At 44.4% G+C, this 17,631-nt stretch overlaps 1 protein-coding gene across 6 annotated transcripts in view; it reads right to left on the minus strand.

Moving 5' to 3' along the window:
• The window catches only part of LOC138952779 (ral GTPase-activating protein subunit alpha-1-like), a 499,987-nt gene that overhangs the window by 420,529 nt on the left and 61,827 nt on the right, over window positions 1-17,631 (minus strand). For all 6 annotated transcript variants that reach the window (XM_070324510.1, XM_070324511.1, XM_070324509.1 and 3 more), the window contains 2 exons: window positions 12,900-13,164; window positions 12,175-12,246 (listed from right to left, as the gene is read on the minus strand). In XM_070324510.1, coding sequence (XP_070180611.1) covers window positions 12,175-12,246; window positions 12,900-13,164 — 337 coding nt within the window. The remainder of the gene's footprint in view (window positions 1-12,174; window positions 12,247-12,899; window positions 13,165-17,631) is intronic.

A 17,631-nucleotide genomic window follows, 5' to 3' on the forward strand; every position in this document is an offset into this window, starting at 1 on the left:
CATTTGGGACCATATTCAATGTTAAGAGTTCATAAACAATTGGACAGTCATGGCTACGTAGATTTTGTCCATGTCTTCACTGCTGAGCACACATAATGCCAGACATCGAAAACAGAAGATAACACACGATTAATGCTATCCCATAGTTATCATCAGTATAAACATATGTATGTTATATACCATTGTCATTGACATTTCTGTTTGCATTTGTCTACCTAACCCTGGATCTTCAATGTTACTCTAAACCTAGTCCCTGAAAACCAAAGATTATTTACATTAAAAAAAAACTCTTCTAAACAAATCAAACATTCACCAGCTGGCATCGAACAACATTTTCTCCAACTTCCATACCAAAACTGAGAATCCATATGTAGCCAAGTGCACTTCGCTAACCTAAACACTCTAACCATCGCATAGCGAAACAGCCCAGTACAGTACAAACGGATTCACCTATCCCGTAGCAGACGATACGATGATGCGCGTGCACCTTGCTGGCGCAAATTCTAATAAAATACCTTTCTATATATATATCTACCTAACTTCCATCTTTCAAAGTCCCTTTTATCTTTGATATTGTCCTAATTACATTTAGGTTTGCATAGAAGTCAATGATGAGGCTAGATGGCTGCATATTATTGTGTTAATTACGATAATGCTTCGAACTGACCAAAGCGTCACTTTGATTTTGACCGGTTTCATGTATTGTTGACAGAAATTGGTTTTGACAAACTCATCTGTCTTTTCAATCATTGTTTTGTCATTTTAGTATCACGATTACATATCCCGTACCTATGTTGCAAATGATTTTAGTTTGTTTATAAGGATTTGGTTGTGATAAGTGATGCTTGGTTTCTCTGTGAAGATTCAGAATTTAAGTACTCGCGCCGGAATTTAGCCGATTCCATTTACTTTCTGACTTTGCCGCTTCGTACTAAGTCACTGTATAATTTTCCCCCATGTAACGCATGTCATAATGTTTGTCTAGGGTTCTTCTTTTTATGTGTATGATTTATGAATTTGTCCATTATCCCAGATTAGAGAGTTTTGTAATTTTCTGCACTGAAGTTGGTTCAGTGCCTTCACTAGGACCATTGTTTTTGTATCGTACTAAATAAATCGAAAATTTCAATAGTAAATTTGATTAATATACTTACCCAATTCTCATAAATGCATTGACTTCAATCTCACATGCTAGATGTCGAAAAACTACTCAAATTACCTGCCCTTGTAAGGTAAGGTAAGCTAAAAAACAGACGCCATAGCCGTTGCTATGACTTGACCCCACTTGGTTAACTATAATCCACCGCGCACCACGTGAGCGCCCGCATCCGGAATAATCATTCGAGACTTCTCAAAAACCCTTTGGAAATTAAGTAGCGGGGAAGGTTGGGAGGGTATTAACTATGAGAATTGGGTAAGTACAGGGTGTCCCAGAATACTTGCAACCCATGTTAGTGCTAATAACTCTGCCAATATTAATGTTATTTTTCTTATTTTTCTGATTTGCAAAGAGGAGACCATAACTACGAATAATTAGCAATCAGACACATTTAAAATGCCTTGGACAAAAGAGCAAGCAGTATTTTGCGTCACTACTTATTTGGAGACGAAATCATTCAAAACGGTGCAAGCCAAATATCGCAGGAAGTTCCACTTCAACAATTATCCCCAGAAAAGCCAAATTATTGTTGGGTTCACAAATTTAAAGCCACAGGATCAGTCAAAAACATCAACAAGAAGGCAGAAACACCCAAATCTGGCAGGAAGCTGACTGTAGTGGCTGGACCACAGATTCCCTGATCGGCTGATCAGCAGGCGCCGCGAACCTGAGTGGTCTCTGTATTCACCTGATCTGAACCCCCCACATTGTTATCTCTGGGGGTTCTTCAAGGACCACGTGTATGAGAATCCTCCTCAATCCATTGCTGAACTGAAAGTAGCCATCACCCAGAACATTCGTGCCATCAGGAAGGAAGAGTGTGTCAAGGTGATTGACAACTTTGCTCGTCGGTTTCAAGTGTGTCTGCAGCGAAACGGCGGTCATTTGCAACATGTGCCCTGAAAAATGTATCCTGCAAGTAAGAGACCTCAAATCTTCCGTTTTCTAATTGTTATCATCTCAGCTTCCAGGAAATGTAATATTTTTTTGGAGTTGCTGGCCTGTGTAATAAACTATTTGTATGTATTTGGGTTGCAAGTATTCTGGGACACCCTGTATATTAATCAAATGAAAATTTACTATTGAAATTTTCGATTAAATGACATATTCTTACCGCAATTCTCATAAATGCAGATTGCTCCTAAAGGCGGAGGGAACTTACTTATGTCCCTGAGAGAACCTGTCCTGTAGAAACTAACGAGGGCAAGGAAATGGCCCCATCAAGTCAAGAGCAGGAGATGTCCAGGAGGTAAAAATTAATGAACACGTCATCAGACCTCCAATGAGCTGTTGGCAAAACTTCGCCTAGGCGACCGGAACACCACACAGCGAGAGAAGAACCCCAGGCTCTGGACTCCTGAAACCCCTGTAAAGGACCGAGGGAGGACGGAACGCCCCCCCCCCCCCCCCCTTTTGCAATAAGCCACCACTCATAGGCCTGTCCTATGAAAGTAGCAGCGCTTCTTGAGAAAGTCAATTTAAAGATGTCTCTTTCACCTATAGTGGCGGGGACATAGCTCAGTTGGTAGCGCGCTGGATTTGTATTCAGTTGGCCGCTGTCAGCGTGAGTTCAAACCCACGTTCGGCGGAAATTTATTTCTCAGGGTCAACTTTGTGTGCAGACTCTCTTCGGTGTCCGAACACCCCCCGTGTACACTACATTGGGGTGTGCACGTTAAAGATCCCACGATTGACAAAAGGGTCTTTCCTGGCAAAATTGCTCAGGCACAGTTAATAATTGTCTTCCTATACCCGTGTGACTTGGAATAATAGGCCGTGAAAGGTAAATATGCGCCGAAATGGCTGCAATCTACTGGCCGTATAAAATTTCATCTCACACCGCATCATTGTAGAGCGCCTAGAACTGTACCCACGGAATATGCGCGATATAAGCGTCCTATTGATTGATTGATTGATAGTGTTAAGAGATAAGAACAGGAGCTTTAGGCTCTTAGTTCCAAGTGACTTAGCGCAAGCTAGGTAGGATATTAAAGCTCTAATCCAAATCGCCCGAAGCGAGAATCCTCCCGAGAGGAGGGAATTAAATCCCGGAGGAGATTGACCAGGTTTCTGAATCTTGGCAAGGAAATCAGGCCAAAAATGCAGTGAAACGGAATCATTACGTTCAAAGGTAACATCCTCCGGTAGACCCAATAGCACATGGATCTCACTGCCCGAGGGGGCTGAGGCCCAGAGTAAGAGGAACAAAGTCTTACGCGTTAAGTCTCGCAAACTAGCCGAGTGAAAGGGCTCAAAACGCCAATGAACGCAAAAATTCCAAAACCAGAAACAAATCCCAAAAAGAGACAGGGGTACGCCTCTTAACCTCTTTTAACAAGGTCCTTTGATCATGCCCGCAAAAGCGCCATGAACATCGATAGAGAGGCCTATTTGTTTCAAAGTAGCTGAGATAGCCGAAACGTCGGAACCTCAGAGAAGAGGACGAGCTGCCCAGAGCCGATAAGAAAAGGAGGTTTGTTTGTTTGATCGTTCATGGGCTGAAACTCCCACGGCTTTTACGTGTATGACCGTTTTTACCCCGCCATTTAGGCAGCCATATGCCGCTTTCGGAGGAAGCATGCTGGGTATTTTCGTGTTTCTATAACCCACCGAACTCTGACATGGATTACAGGATCTTTTTCGTGCGCACTTGGTCTTGTGCTTGCGTGTACACACGGGGGTGTTCGGACACCGAGGAGAGTCTGCACACAAAGTTGACTCTGAGAAATAAATCTCTCGCCGAACGTGGGGACGAACTCACGCTGACAGCGGCCAACTGGATACAAATCCAGCGCGCTACCGACTGAGCTACATCCCCGCCCCCAGAAAAGGAGGTGATTAGCCACCTGGATTGAGCGGGGCGCTAAGGAGTTGAACCCCTGCTCTATACACCACTAGGCCAAAGAAGGCCAATGAGAGGCATACACTGAGGAAGTGGAGGACCTATGTGCTTCATGCACCCAGTCCAGCGTCAGAACGGAGGCACCCCCATTCTGTAACGCTATCAGCACAACCTCCAGTCCTGTATGCAGAAGGCCCATTCCGTGTGCCAGCCCTGAGAGGTCCTGCTGAGCGAGTCGGCCAGAGTATTGAGCCTGCCGGGGAGATATGTCACCGAGATGTTGACTTGGTGTGAGAGGCACCATATCAGAATCTCGTAAGCTCTGTCTGACAGGGAGAGAGATCTTGCTCCTCCCTGCTCGTCTACACAGACAGCAACCGTAGTATTGTCCGTATGCAACCGGACATGCCTGCATATAGCCAGAGAGAAAAGCTAGTAGACTGAGAGCTACTGCTCCTAACTCCAGGTGATTGAAATGCCAAAAGAGTTGTGTCTACATCCACAGCCCCGAGACTGTGATTGCCGATGTGGGCTCCACATCCGGACAGAGACGCATCCATAAAGCGGTCTAAATCCGGAGGGGACAAAGCTAGGAAAAACGCCCCGAGCGATCCAATTGGATTCCAGCCACCTAACCTACTCGTGTGAAGGAACCCACCCAGGAGGAGGACCCTCTTGTCCCAGACCTGTGAGGCCGAGTCCCAAAGAGACTTGAGGAAAGACTAGAGGGACCAGCATGGCCATCGATTCCATCTGACCGAGGATCGAGGCTAAGGACCTCACAGAGGTCTGCTCTCGTGCCAGCCTGGCAGTGATAAGAGCCTAAAGCCTCTCTATTCTCTCCTGTGAAGGACGAACCTTCCAAGAGACAGTGTCGAACGGCATGCCCAGGTAGAAAAACCTGGGATGGGGACAGCTCGGATTTTGCCTGGTTTTCTGAGAACCCCAGGCAAAGAGCCTGGTTCTACACGATCTGAATGTGCAGCTGGCAAGCTGATTGACTCTGATACAAGATCAACCAGTCACCGAGGTACGCCCAGAGACGAATACCTCTCTGTCTGATCAGAACACACAACTGAATGCCCACCATGGTAAAAACCCATGGAGCCAGCAACAGCCTGAAGGCCAGAGCCCTGAACTGAAAAAACCTGGTGACCAAAGCAGAAACGGAGCCACTTCCTGTCTGCAGGACGCATAAGGAAGGCTCGTGTGAGAGCACAGAGGAAAACTCAGCAAAAGTTGATAACTCTAGACCATGCCATCCCACCTCCTCCAGAGAGGAGAGGGAGGAGTCACTGAACGAAACACCCACTTTGTGACCGGGAGCGCACCAATGCGCTGCTACTTGTCTTTGAAAGAAGGGCAAGACTGAGGCTTCCGAGTAGGTTTTAACAAAACCCCAAAAAATGCCTGTCCCTTGCTTCCTGTAGCCGGTGTCAAAACAAACCCCTTGTAAAAGAAGGAGATCACACCTGGTGAAGACAGTGTGGGCAAAGAGCATCGCTGACAAACTCATCTGCTCAGTGATGACCCTAGCCAGAGCTGCAAGCAGCGTGGCTACGGCCCTAGCCGAGGCATCCTCCCTAAAACCGAAACTCTAGACCTGATGCAGTCCCACCTCCTCCAACGAAAATGTCTGGATCAGATTCCGAGACCTGACATTCCAACCTACAGCAGTCCCTCTCATGAACGGACACCCTTGGGCCATAGCAAAACTGTCCGTACATTGCAGGTGTCCGGTCACGGGAGGGGTGACCACACCACCCCCTCCCCCATACACTCACACAGAGACACACAAACAACAGGATTGAGTCTATGCTAATCACTTCTTGTGGCTACTAAACAATAACAATAAACTCCTAACACTTCTTTAAACGTTCTGTAAAAATGATTTGTATGAAAAGTGTTGAAAAGAAGAGATAAAATAAATCCTCAAGGCAGTGAACACACTCACCATGCACTGACATAGAAAAGCAGCCACACAAACACAGCACAGAGGAGCGTGTGCAGATGCTTTGCAAGAATAAGCTTGAAAACCAGTTTGAATAAATAACAGCAGATAGAGCTGCATGTCATAATCATGTAATTTATTTTCTTCTTGTCTGGCTTTATTGACTGCATGCCGATCATGTGGCATGGCAGTGACTTTTCACTCTTCAGTCGCAAATACACTGTACATAACACAGCTCCCACTCTCCCTCACTATAATGCCTACCCCAAGCCGTGACAACTGATGCTTGGAAATTGTGTGGAAGAGTACACCTCTCTATTTCTCTCCAATGCTCTTCCTGCTGACATGCAGTGACACCGGACACCCCACAGAGTTTAGCCAGCTACCCCTCCACCCCCACCCCCCCTTCCCTCTCTCTCACTCCCTCCAGCCATGTACTGTTTTGGGCTGTGGACAAGAATAAAGAGCACAGTGCAGTTTCATGTTGGCATCTTCGCATGTACTCCACTCCTGACCAAAACTACCCCCCCCCCCTCCTGATGGGTACACGTGCACTCAAGTTATCAGTGACTATCATCACGCCATTGCGGCTGTGATCTTTGTACCAAGAGCCGGACTGCTCTGTTATCGATTTTGTTGTGGTGAAAATTTGACGATGGTCTGTCCGTACATTGGAGGTATGACCTGCTGTTGGGACCAAAAATGAGTGTCCGCGTCCACGTTTTGCAGGTGTCCGTTTAAGGGGGGGCAAATATAGAAGGAAAACACTCCGTGCCGAGCAAATGTGTCCGTACATGTCAGGTGTCCGCTCACGCCGGGGGCCGTACATTGCAGGGACTGCTGTATCTTCTTCTGCACTAAAAGTGAGAACGAAGTAGCCTGAAACCCAGAAGCCAGCCACTGGCTAGCAGAAGGAGGAGCGGGACCATGCGCATGAAGCAGCGGGAAAGGTGTAGGCTGAAGACCACTACCCTGAGGTGCGGGTCAAGCCAAGAGCTGCGACATGTGGTAGGCAATCACAAGAGACTCGACAAATCGAAAAGATTGCAAGTCAGCCCGCGTAGACCCAAAGTCATCCGCGGAAGAGGGGGGAAGAGAGACACCCTGCTCTGGATCCGCCACCCCTTCCGGGAAAAATTAAGCTGCCACAGCAGCCGCTTTTTGCATAGCGAGCCTAAAAGCCGTACGCAGCGCTACACACTCTTCCTCCTCCACCGAGGAGTCCGAATCCCCACCAGCAGCTGTGTCAAACACAAAGGCGGGGAGACGGGGGAGGCAGCGCACTAAAACTCCTGCTGATAACACTGCCCTGAGTGAGAGTGAAAAGCGTGATCTGTCTCTGCCTGCCAACCCACACCGCTCACCTGACCCGAGGGGGGAGAGGGGTGGGTAGTTGGCACGGCGCCCTGCCGAGATGGAGGGCGAGTGGGGGTACGAGACAAAGCCGAGCCCGGCCAGCCGTACCACCTGCTGACGTCCTGTAGCCCCACCTCTTGCTGGCTGAGGACGATAACCGCTGGTAAGGCGGTAACGCTCGAGACTGCGACGGCAGTCTGACAGCCCCCCACCCTGTCCAGCCCGGAGGGTTGAAAGAGTGGGCAGCTAACACAGCCCCCTGCCCCAATTTTTGTTTGTTTGTTTGCTTAACGCCCAGCCGACCACGAAGGGCCATATCAGGGCGGTGCTGCTTTGACATATAACGTGCGCCACACACAAGACAGAAGTCGCAGCACAGGCTTTATGTCTCACCCAGTCACATTATTCTGACACCGGACCAACCAGCCCTAGCACTAACCCCATAATGCCAGACGCCAGGCGGAGCAGCCACTAGATTGCCAATTTTAAAGTCTTAGGTATGATCCGGCCTGGGTTCGAACCCACGACCTCCCGATCACATGGCGGACGCCTTACCACTAGGCCAACCGTGCCGGTCCCTGCCCCAATGTGGCAGAGGAGAGGTATGTAACGTAGCCTGGAAAGGTCGTACGTCCCACCCCAGCTGTGAATGAGCGAAAGAAATGCCAGGCAGGCGGGAGCCGGCAGACTGGCTGTGCTCAGGTTGGAACTCCTCCCCTAATGGGAGGGACGTGGGTCTGTCAGCAAACTGATCCTCACCACGCGAACCCGTAAGAGCACACTTACCGTACCCCCCCAATGCCCCCTCCCGTAGGTAGGGGGGCTGCATGACCGACTCAGCTACGCTAAAAGCAAGGTGAGCGGTCAGAGGCAGGCAGGGAGCAAGCCCCCCCTCCGAAAGGAGAGAGTGCTCGTGAACAACCCAGTACTACCAGAGGCAGAAAGGGCTGAACCGAACTGGCCAATTTGCACCAGACCACGGTGCGAAGCAGCAAGCCCCCTCCTAACCACTGTAAAGTACCGAAGGTAGTAAAGAGTGGTCATAGGCAGGTAGGGAGCAGGCCCCCCCTCCTGAAAGGAGAGGGTGCTCGTGAACAACCCAGTGCCACCAGAGGCAGAAAGGGCTGAACCGAACTGGCCATTTGCACAAGACCACGGCGCGAAGCTGAAGTAGTGGGGCTGTACGCCGGCAGACGTCGCCTAGGCCAAAGGGCCCCCTCCAGCCAGCAAGGAAGTGTCCGCCACAGTGGGCGGGAGAGCGGGAACCGCCGCTAGTGCCTGAAACTGCTGAGAAATAAAAACACATATTTCATCACTAAGCCCACCGAAAGTGGAAGACACTGACTGGTTCTCCTTATGAGGAGATGCGGGCTGGGGAGAGAAAACGAAACCTTATCCGCCTGAATAGCTACTACAAAAGAAGTACTACTCGAAGGGTCGTCGACCCACACGGAGGTTTCTAAATAGGGCTAGAAGCCTTATTCCCTTCCTGCCTCGCACTAAGTTACTGCTTGCTATCGGCCATCTTGGAAAAGCTAAATGGCCGAAAACCGTAGCCAACCAGAAAAGTAAATTTCGGAAGCGGCTGTAAACAAGCAGCTAATAACAACAATTCAATTCAATAAAAAGGGCAGATCTCACCAAAAGAATGGCGAACAGGTAAGGCCCCCAAGAACCAGCTAGTCCAACAGACAGGCCGGTAAGAGAAGGCCGCAAGAGTAGTAAATCCAAACACCTCCGACCGTGAGTAGTCGAAAGTCGAGAAAGATTATTCCGGATGCGGGTGCTCACGTGGTGCGCGGTGGGTTATGGGTAACCAAGTGGGGTCAGGTCATAGCAACGGCTATGGCGTCTGTTTTTTAGCTTGGTTACCACCCTTACAAGGGCAGGTAATTTTAGTAGTTTTTCGACATCTAGCATGTGAGATTGAAGTCAATGCATTTATGAGAATTGCGGTAAGAATATGTAATTTAATATAAGTTTTTACGAAATGTTATCTATTGCAATGGAAAGCTAAAGGTCTTAGCTTTAATTTAATGTATTGTTTGTTAGGATTGGTTTAATGTATTTGTTTAAATAACTGAGGGTAAAGCTAGTGTAAGAAACACAGATTCCGTGTTTCTGGCAGTATTCAGGCCGATTTTCATCCCCGCTGGACTATAAGTATAGGCCGAACCCCCGGCATAAGATTCATTTGCTCATAGCAGCTGAACACCTCACTACATTTGCTTCTCTGTCTACGGGTTTTGCCTTCGGCCTCTACGTTTGCTTGCATTGTTTTCTTGTACAACGAATAAAAAGTTGAAACAAGACGCTTGGACTTGGGCTTCGTTCTTACAACCTTCCACTCCTCCACTACACATAGTTTGTCTGAGCAAATTAAAACTTTATTGTGGACAGTCACGGTAATAGTTATGTGACTGATGCAGTGTCCTGAGTACAAAGTTAACTCTGAAGCCAGCCATCATCGCTCCGGTTTTTTTTCAAATGTGAAAACCAGATCAATAAACGTGAGAAAGCTTTGAGAAAATCTACTGAATAAAATCAGTGCAAACTTTTAGATCCAAACGAGCATTTGTCAACACTAAGCAACCAGAGAGAGAAGACACATTAGGAAAAGAAGCTAAAATGATTGCCACAGGAACATCGTTATTGTTGCATTGGTGGGACTGACAAATGTCATGAATCCTGAAGAATTTTAAGGGGGGGGGGGGGGGGGGGCCCCAGACGCTGAAGGATTTGTATAATTAACACACACAAAAACGTCACCACAAACATTACGAATCCGAATTTCCGGCATATACCGGAAGAATCCCACCCAGTTATGCCCACTAGCTCCCAGATATTTTAGTTTAAGCTGTCATGTATGTGCTTTTTTTGCTTTCAAAAACTCGGCTGAACTCATAGTGGTAAGAAAATGACAGCAAGTGACGAACTTAACACGCATCCTGGAAAAAGATGGCATCAAAGACAAAATTCATTGCATGACGTATCTAAAACCTTCTTTTATCCAAAATAGCAAAGTAATGTTATTTGGTGTCGGACTGTGAAGCTGAACACATTACATAAGATCTCTTGTCAAAAGGATGTTTTGATATCTCAAAGTGAACAAAAATCGTCTGTAAATCCATCGTTCATATTTGAACGAAATTTAAGGGAAAGAACTGCGAGGAGTTAAACACACAAAGGGAGGGAGGCCAAAGCACCAGCTGGTCAGAGTTTTTCTTATTGTTCCTCATGTCATAGCTTATAACGGTTCAGGGGGCGATGTGTCTATGCAGCGATGTTTGGAATTGTTTTCATCTTAATTCTTCACAAAACCTAAACATTTAGGAGCCCAAATACATATGCTAAAGTTAATCTCAAGCTTTGAAAAACGCAAGGATTTCACTTTTCTAACTGGGAAAAAAAAGCCATTTCTTTTAGGTATAATCATTTTCTTAACTTTATCATTTATCAAACAGCAGCTGGAATTTTCTGAGGAATTACCATTGAACCCAAACCATGAAGACAGAAAATGAAAAGAACAAAACCCTATGGGGTTGAAGACGATATTCCCCCACAAGCGTCCAATAACCCAAATCATAAAAAAACTAAAATGAAACTTAAAGCAACAAAACAAAACTCAAACCAAATGAGGCAAATATATGTTTTAAAAAGTTTCCATATATGTGCATTGTATAAATACATAAAATTAAGACAAGTCACGTAAGGCGAAATTACTACATTTAGTCAAGCTGTGGAACTCACAGAATGAAACTGAACGTAGTCCGCCGCTAGTGCAAAGGGCAGTGAAAGTGACGAGCCTGTTTAGCGCGGTAGCGGTTGCGCTGTGCTTCATAGCAGGCTTTACTGTACCTCTCTTCGTTTTCACTTTCTGAGCGTGTTTTTAATCCAAACATATCATATCTATATGTTTTTGGAATCAGGAACCGACAAGGAATAAGATAAAATAGTTTTTAAATCGATTTCGGAAATTTAATTTTGATCATAATTTTTATATTTTTAATTTTCAGAGAGTGTTTTTAATCCAAATATAACATATGTATATGTTTTTGGAATCAGAAAATGACGAAGAATAAGATGAAATTGTTTTTGGATCGTTTAATAAAAAAATAATTTTAATTACAAGTTTCCGATTTTTAATGACCAAACTCACTCATTAGTTTTTAAGCCACCAAGCTGAAATGCAATACCAAACCTCGGCCTTCATCAGATTGCTTTGCCAAAATTTCAATCAATTTAATTGAAAAATGAGGGTGTGACAGTGCCGCCTCAACTTTTACAAAAATCCGGATATGACGTCATCAAAGGTATTTATCGTAAAAATGAAAAAAACGTCCGGGGATATCATACCCAGGAACTCTCATGTCAAATTTCATAAAGATCGGCCCAGTAGTTTAGTCTGAATCGCTCTACACACACTCACAGACACACACACACACATACACCACGACCCTCGTCTCGATTCCCCCCTCTATGTTAAAACATTTAGTCAAAATTTGACTAAATGTAAAAAAAGGAGAAAACATTATCATCTGTTGTAAAGGGCCTTTGAGAAAGAAATATTTCTAAGGCACTATTTTAGTGGTTTTATTTTAAATTTATTCACGTATATCGGCAAACAAAAGTCACTTAAATAATACTCTTGCAGCATAGTATTTTCTGATAGACAAAATGAATCTGAGTTTTTCAAAACTGTCATTTGATTGTCTTGGTATTCTGGTAAGGCTGCATGCAAATCAAAGTTTAACATTTCATCAATTCCTGATGTTATTTTCTGCTGCTAAGAAACAAAGCACAGCCATGCTGTGAGTAAGAGATTCACACAACAAAGCCAATGTCATCATTTTACCAAGCACTTACCTGGAACCACTCCTTATATACAGCAATAACTTTTCTGATGGCAGGCGTATGCCGGAAGGAAAACAACAGTGACTGAAACATATACAGGTAAATCTTGTCACTTTGAGGCTGTCAGTAACAAAACAACTGTCGGTGAAATGTGGTCGAGATGGAACAATATGTTGAGGTGGGGTTGGTACAATGACATGAACACAAACAAAAAGTCTCATACAAAAGCTGATTTTGGGGAAGAAAAAAAAATCACTTGCTGAATGCAAACGTGGCTAGCTAACCAGTGGTTATGAAGTTGGCTGGGCTAAACATTGAGCCCTATTCCTACTGTAAAAGCTAAGCCTAAAAACTGATGCAATCTTTTCCTCGTCTGTCTGGAAGGATTATTTCACAAGCACTCACATTTTCCCTGGAATACCCCTGCATCAAACTCACAATAACACAGAAAATATAACTTCCATTGAATATTTGTTCCCTAGAATATCTCGTGGCATCAAAATCACAATAACCCAGTTCCTCCGAAAGCGGCGTATGGCTGCCTAAATGGCGGGGTAAAAACGGTCATACACGTAAAAGCAGTGGGAGTTTCAGCCCATGAACGAACAAACAATAACCCAGAAAAAGATTACCGCCATTGGTGCACTAGTCAGGCCTTTCTATTCACACATAAAACTACATCAGACGAGATTTTTCTTTTACTTCCAGACACCGTTTAAAGTCATACTCATCCCTACCTGGCGGAAGCACTCATGCACAATGTTGACGTTTTCCCTGGTGGAGTACAAGACAGCCCTGACAATCTCGTACTCCGTGACGCTGTGCTCGTCTCCCTGACTAGAATGAATGGAGTCCTGGTCCGGCGTTGTGCTCTCCCCGCTGCCCCCTGTTTTATTCCCCACCCCGCCCAGGTCCTGATTGTCTCCCCTGCCTTCCACCCCGTCCCTCACGTCATCGCCAACTCCTGATGGCGTGTCTGTCAGTGCTGAACAGGACAGGCCCCTGAAAAGGAGAAAAAAAACACGAAATGAAATCAAAAACTGCCCTATATTCTAAGGAGACTAATTCAGACTAATATAGCATGACTTCCCTTCTTTGTCTCTGTTATTCTAGTGAGAAAATATCCAGCCATATTTTTCCGTAGGCCTAAAGTTCGGCCATGACCTAGGCAAAATAACTTGCGCAGCCGCAGAAACAAGAAAAAGGAAATCTTTTATGAAATGATTGGGAGCCACGCAAATTTGACCTCTTGATTCCGACCATGAACCCGCTGTTGATTATCTGGAAGGTCGTACCAGAGATGCAGATCTATCTCTGGTCATGCCGATTCATAGATTCAACCTACAAACTGCGACCTCATCTGTGATCAGATGGCCAAGCAATGCGTGGAATCTTTTATTCTAAAGCCTTATGGCTAGTTTCGGAAAGCATTAAACGGATGAAATTAACCACATGCAGTTTATTTCAGTCTTCAAAAAACTGCAAACGCATCAATGCCTCCTGTTGTCGGTGTTTTGTACAGAAATCTCTTCCACACGATAGATTCGCTGATTTGTCTCACGAAGCCGTCATCAACACGAACACAACGATTGCAGAAGCAAACTCTGCACCTACACGACTGAGACACAAGACTGATTATTTCACAGCTGCAATGCCAACAGAGAACAAAGACGTTTTGGGTACTCACGCGGCCTCGTCAAGTCTGACCACGGACTAGCCATTTGTAAGACGGAACCCACCGAACCAAACACAAATGACGTCAGAGTCTCTTTCGTTTTGCATGTAACTTTGTCTTTTTATGACAGTATGCGCGACAATTTTTTTCGCTTCCTGTGTCATTTTAGACTGCGGAACAAGCAACTCGAAAGTAGTAGCTATAAACCCGTGTGTTGAAACAGCTGAAACACTCTTTTGGGTTGCCGTTTCAATGTTAACCAAAAAGTGAAAGAAAATAAAACAATGTTCAGTGATGAAATGACAGTGGATTGAGCATTTATTCCGGTTGATGAAGGCACGATTGAAGCTTCTTTTCACTCCGTGTCAGCCAACAAGACTAGATTTGTAGCAGACGACAAACAAAGTATGTGTAGTACCCGTCTTGTGATGACAATTATGTCGTTATAAATTATCTGTACATTGTGGAGACATTTCAAAACAAAAACAAGTCGCGTAAGGCGAAAATACAACATTTAGTCAAGTAGCTGTCGAACTCACAGAATGAAACTGAACGCAATGCCATTTTTCAGCAAGACCGTATACTCGTAGCATCGTCAGTCCACCGCTCATGGCAAAGGCAGTGAAATTGACAAGAAGAGCGGGGTAGTAGTTGCGCTAAGAAGGATAGCACGCTTTTCTGTACCTCTCTTTGTTTTAACTTTCTGAGCGTGTTTTTAATCCAAACATATCATATCTATATGTTTTTGGAATCAGGAACCGACAAGGAATAAGATGAAAGTGTTTTTAAATTGATTTGGACAATTTAATTTTGATAATAATTTTTATATATTTAATTTTCAGAGCTTGTTTTTAATCCAAATATAACATATTTATATGTTTTTGGAATCAGCAAATGATGGAGAATAAGATGAACGTAAATTTGGATAGTTTTATAAATTTTTTTTTTTTTTTTACAATTTTCAGATTTTTAATGACCAAAGTCATTAATTAATTTTTAAGCCACCAAGCTGAAATGCAATACCGAAGTCCGGGCTTCGTCGAAGATTGCTTGACCAAAATTTGAACCAATTTGGTTGAAAAATGAGGGCGTGACAGTGCCGCCTCAACTTTCACGAAAAGCCGGATATGACGTCATCAAAGACATTTATCAAAAAAATGAAAAAAACGTCTGAGGATATCATACCCAGGAACTCTCATGTCAAATTTCATAAAGATCGGTCCAGTAGTTTACTCTGAATCGCTCTACACACACACACACACACACACACACACGCACAGACACACACACATACACCACGACCCTCGTCTCGATTCCCCCCTCGATGTTAAAACATTTAGTCAAAACTTGACTAAATGTAATTAGCTTTGATGCGTCAAGGGATATATAAGTTACACCTCTGATTCATCCATGGAATCGCGTGGTATTTCGTCTCGACAGGGTGAATGAATACATGATGTCTTTTCCGGAACTGGACAAAACTGGCCTTGCCAAGACTGACACAAAATATAGTTCTAGAACTTCTGGGCTTGCGTTGGTTAGTCTGCCCATGGTGAATTTCCTATGCTTTGCACATCCCATGACAAATTCTCCTTACTTTGGTCATGCCAAATTTCAATAAGTGAATAACAATTAAATGCTTTCTCTCTTGTTTGCAAGATTTTAAGTGAAATCAGTTGAGTTAGACCTATAGGATTTGTTTATTTTGAACTATCATTTGTTTTGGTAGGATTGCATGAGTTTTTACTCAAGCCTTTACAGGAGACTGAGTTTGGTCAGGAACATATATTTATACTTATAGAAATTCCTGCATGAACAAAGATGATTACTATTAGTATTATTTGTAAATAGTTCATTTATAATTATATATATAATGGTTGTTCTAATTTGATCACTTCTCATTTTACAGATGCTGCATCAAAAGGCAACAAGCTGCAAACCATTAACCCATCAACATCTTGTCAGAGAGTGCAAGTCTTTTCAAGAGCCTGAAGAGGAGCTCAAGCCAGTCAAGGCCATGGGAATAGTGATGCAAGAAGAGATTTACTCAGGTAATTACATAATTATGACGAGCTTACCTGAGTAAGTGAAGTCTAATTGTGGTTTTATCGACCACAATGTAGAGAGGAAAGGGATTACGTGAGATAGAACGCGGGAATACGTCATTGTTTAACGACGTGTAAATGGTGCAGAGAAAAGAGAAAGAGAGAGGAAAGGGATAGGGAGGGAAAACGGTTATCGGTATAACTCTGAAGACAACTTAGGGCGAGGCACGTAATCCCTTTCCTCTCTACATTGTGGTCGATAAAACCACAATTAGACTTCACTTACTCAGGTAAGCTCGTCATAATTATGTAATTTTATCTCCCACAATTCCGAGAGGAATGGGTCACGTGAGACTTTAAAGTCTGCAGCATTTACACCCTATCACTGTCGATGAATTGAAATACATATAAACCTACCCCAATTCTTCATGACAGAACAGCCTGTCCAAAACTCCTCCCACTGTCCACTGGTTTCTTGTAAAAAGTTGTGAAGGTGTTAGCCCGACGCCAACCAACAGTCTTCAGAATGGTTGCCAGAGGAATTTTACTTGCAGCTTTACTAGATGCAGCGGAACGAGTTGAATGCGGCGTAAATATTGTCATGTCAATACCCGCTTTTTGTAATCCAATCTTTGTCCATCGACGGATAGTATCTCTCGACACCGCTTTGTGAGGGGCTGTCCAACTGATAAAGAGTCTCGTTTCCGTTCCTCTAAATGCACGAGTTCTTTTGACATATTGTTTCAAATAATGTACAACACAAATTGCCAAATCAGACGGAAAGGCACAAAATACCACTTCATTTTGATGTTTGTTTGGGCCAGAAGTTTTGAGCAAATCCCCAAACCTACATCGTACATCATCCTTTGTCCAACTCATGTTACGCAAGTCCATCAACCAAATCGCCTGTCCCCTTTGACTAGAGACCAACAAGCACAACAGCACAATTTTAAGCGTCAATTGCGCCAGCGATATAAATTTTGCCGGTGACCATTCTTTTAAAAATTTTAGCACTAGATTAGCGTCCCAGGTCACACAATTACGAGGCAAAGCTGGCCGTCTGTTGAAAGCTCCTTTCAAAAACTTCTTCACCAATGGATGACAACCCACTGAACAATTATCCTGAAGGGACAATGCGGAAACAGCGCTTCGTGCCATGTTCAAACTGCTGTATCCTTTGCCTTCTTGGAACAGTTTCGTTAAAAACCTTATCAACTCATGTGGAGAGGCACAAAAGGGATCTCTATCCCGTTCAAGGCAATGCTGAAGCCAGCGTTTGAAATATGACTCGTAGTTACGCTTCGTACCCTCTCTCCAGGCTGACATGATAATGTCTGTTGCTTCATCCTGAATTCCCTGTTTCTGAAGGGCTTTCCGGACAAGGAACATGCTACTAGTTTCATCTTCTTCAGTAGTGGGTGGTGCTCCCCTGTCAGTGGATGAATGAGTAAGTTTTCTTTTCGGGGCAACAGGACCGGCAGTTCTACTAGTAGACGCAACAGTTTCGTAAACCACACTTGCGTTGTCCATAATGGCACCACCAGCACACACTCCGCCTCTAAGACTTCTATCCTTTGGAGCACTCTTGAAATGAGACTGAAAGGCGGAAAACAGAACGCTTTGAACAATGACCAGTCTAAGGAAAATGCATCAATGGCAAATGCATCTGGGTCAGGTTTCCATGAAACATACTTTCTTAACTGTGCGTTAACACGAGAAGCAAATAAGTCTACATCACAGAGACCAAAC

This window comes from Littorina saxatilis, linkage group LG17 (assembly GCF_037325665.1).
Source record: "Littorina saxatilis isolate snail1 linkage group LG17, US_GU_Lsax_2.0, whole genome shotgun sequence".
Classification (NCBI taxonomy): Eukaryota; Metazoa; Mollusca; class Gastropoda; order Littorinimorpha; family Littorinidae; genus Littorina; species Littorina saxatilis.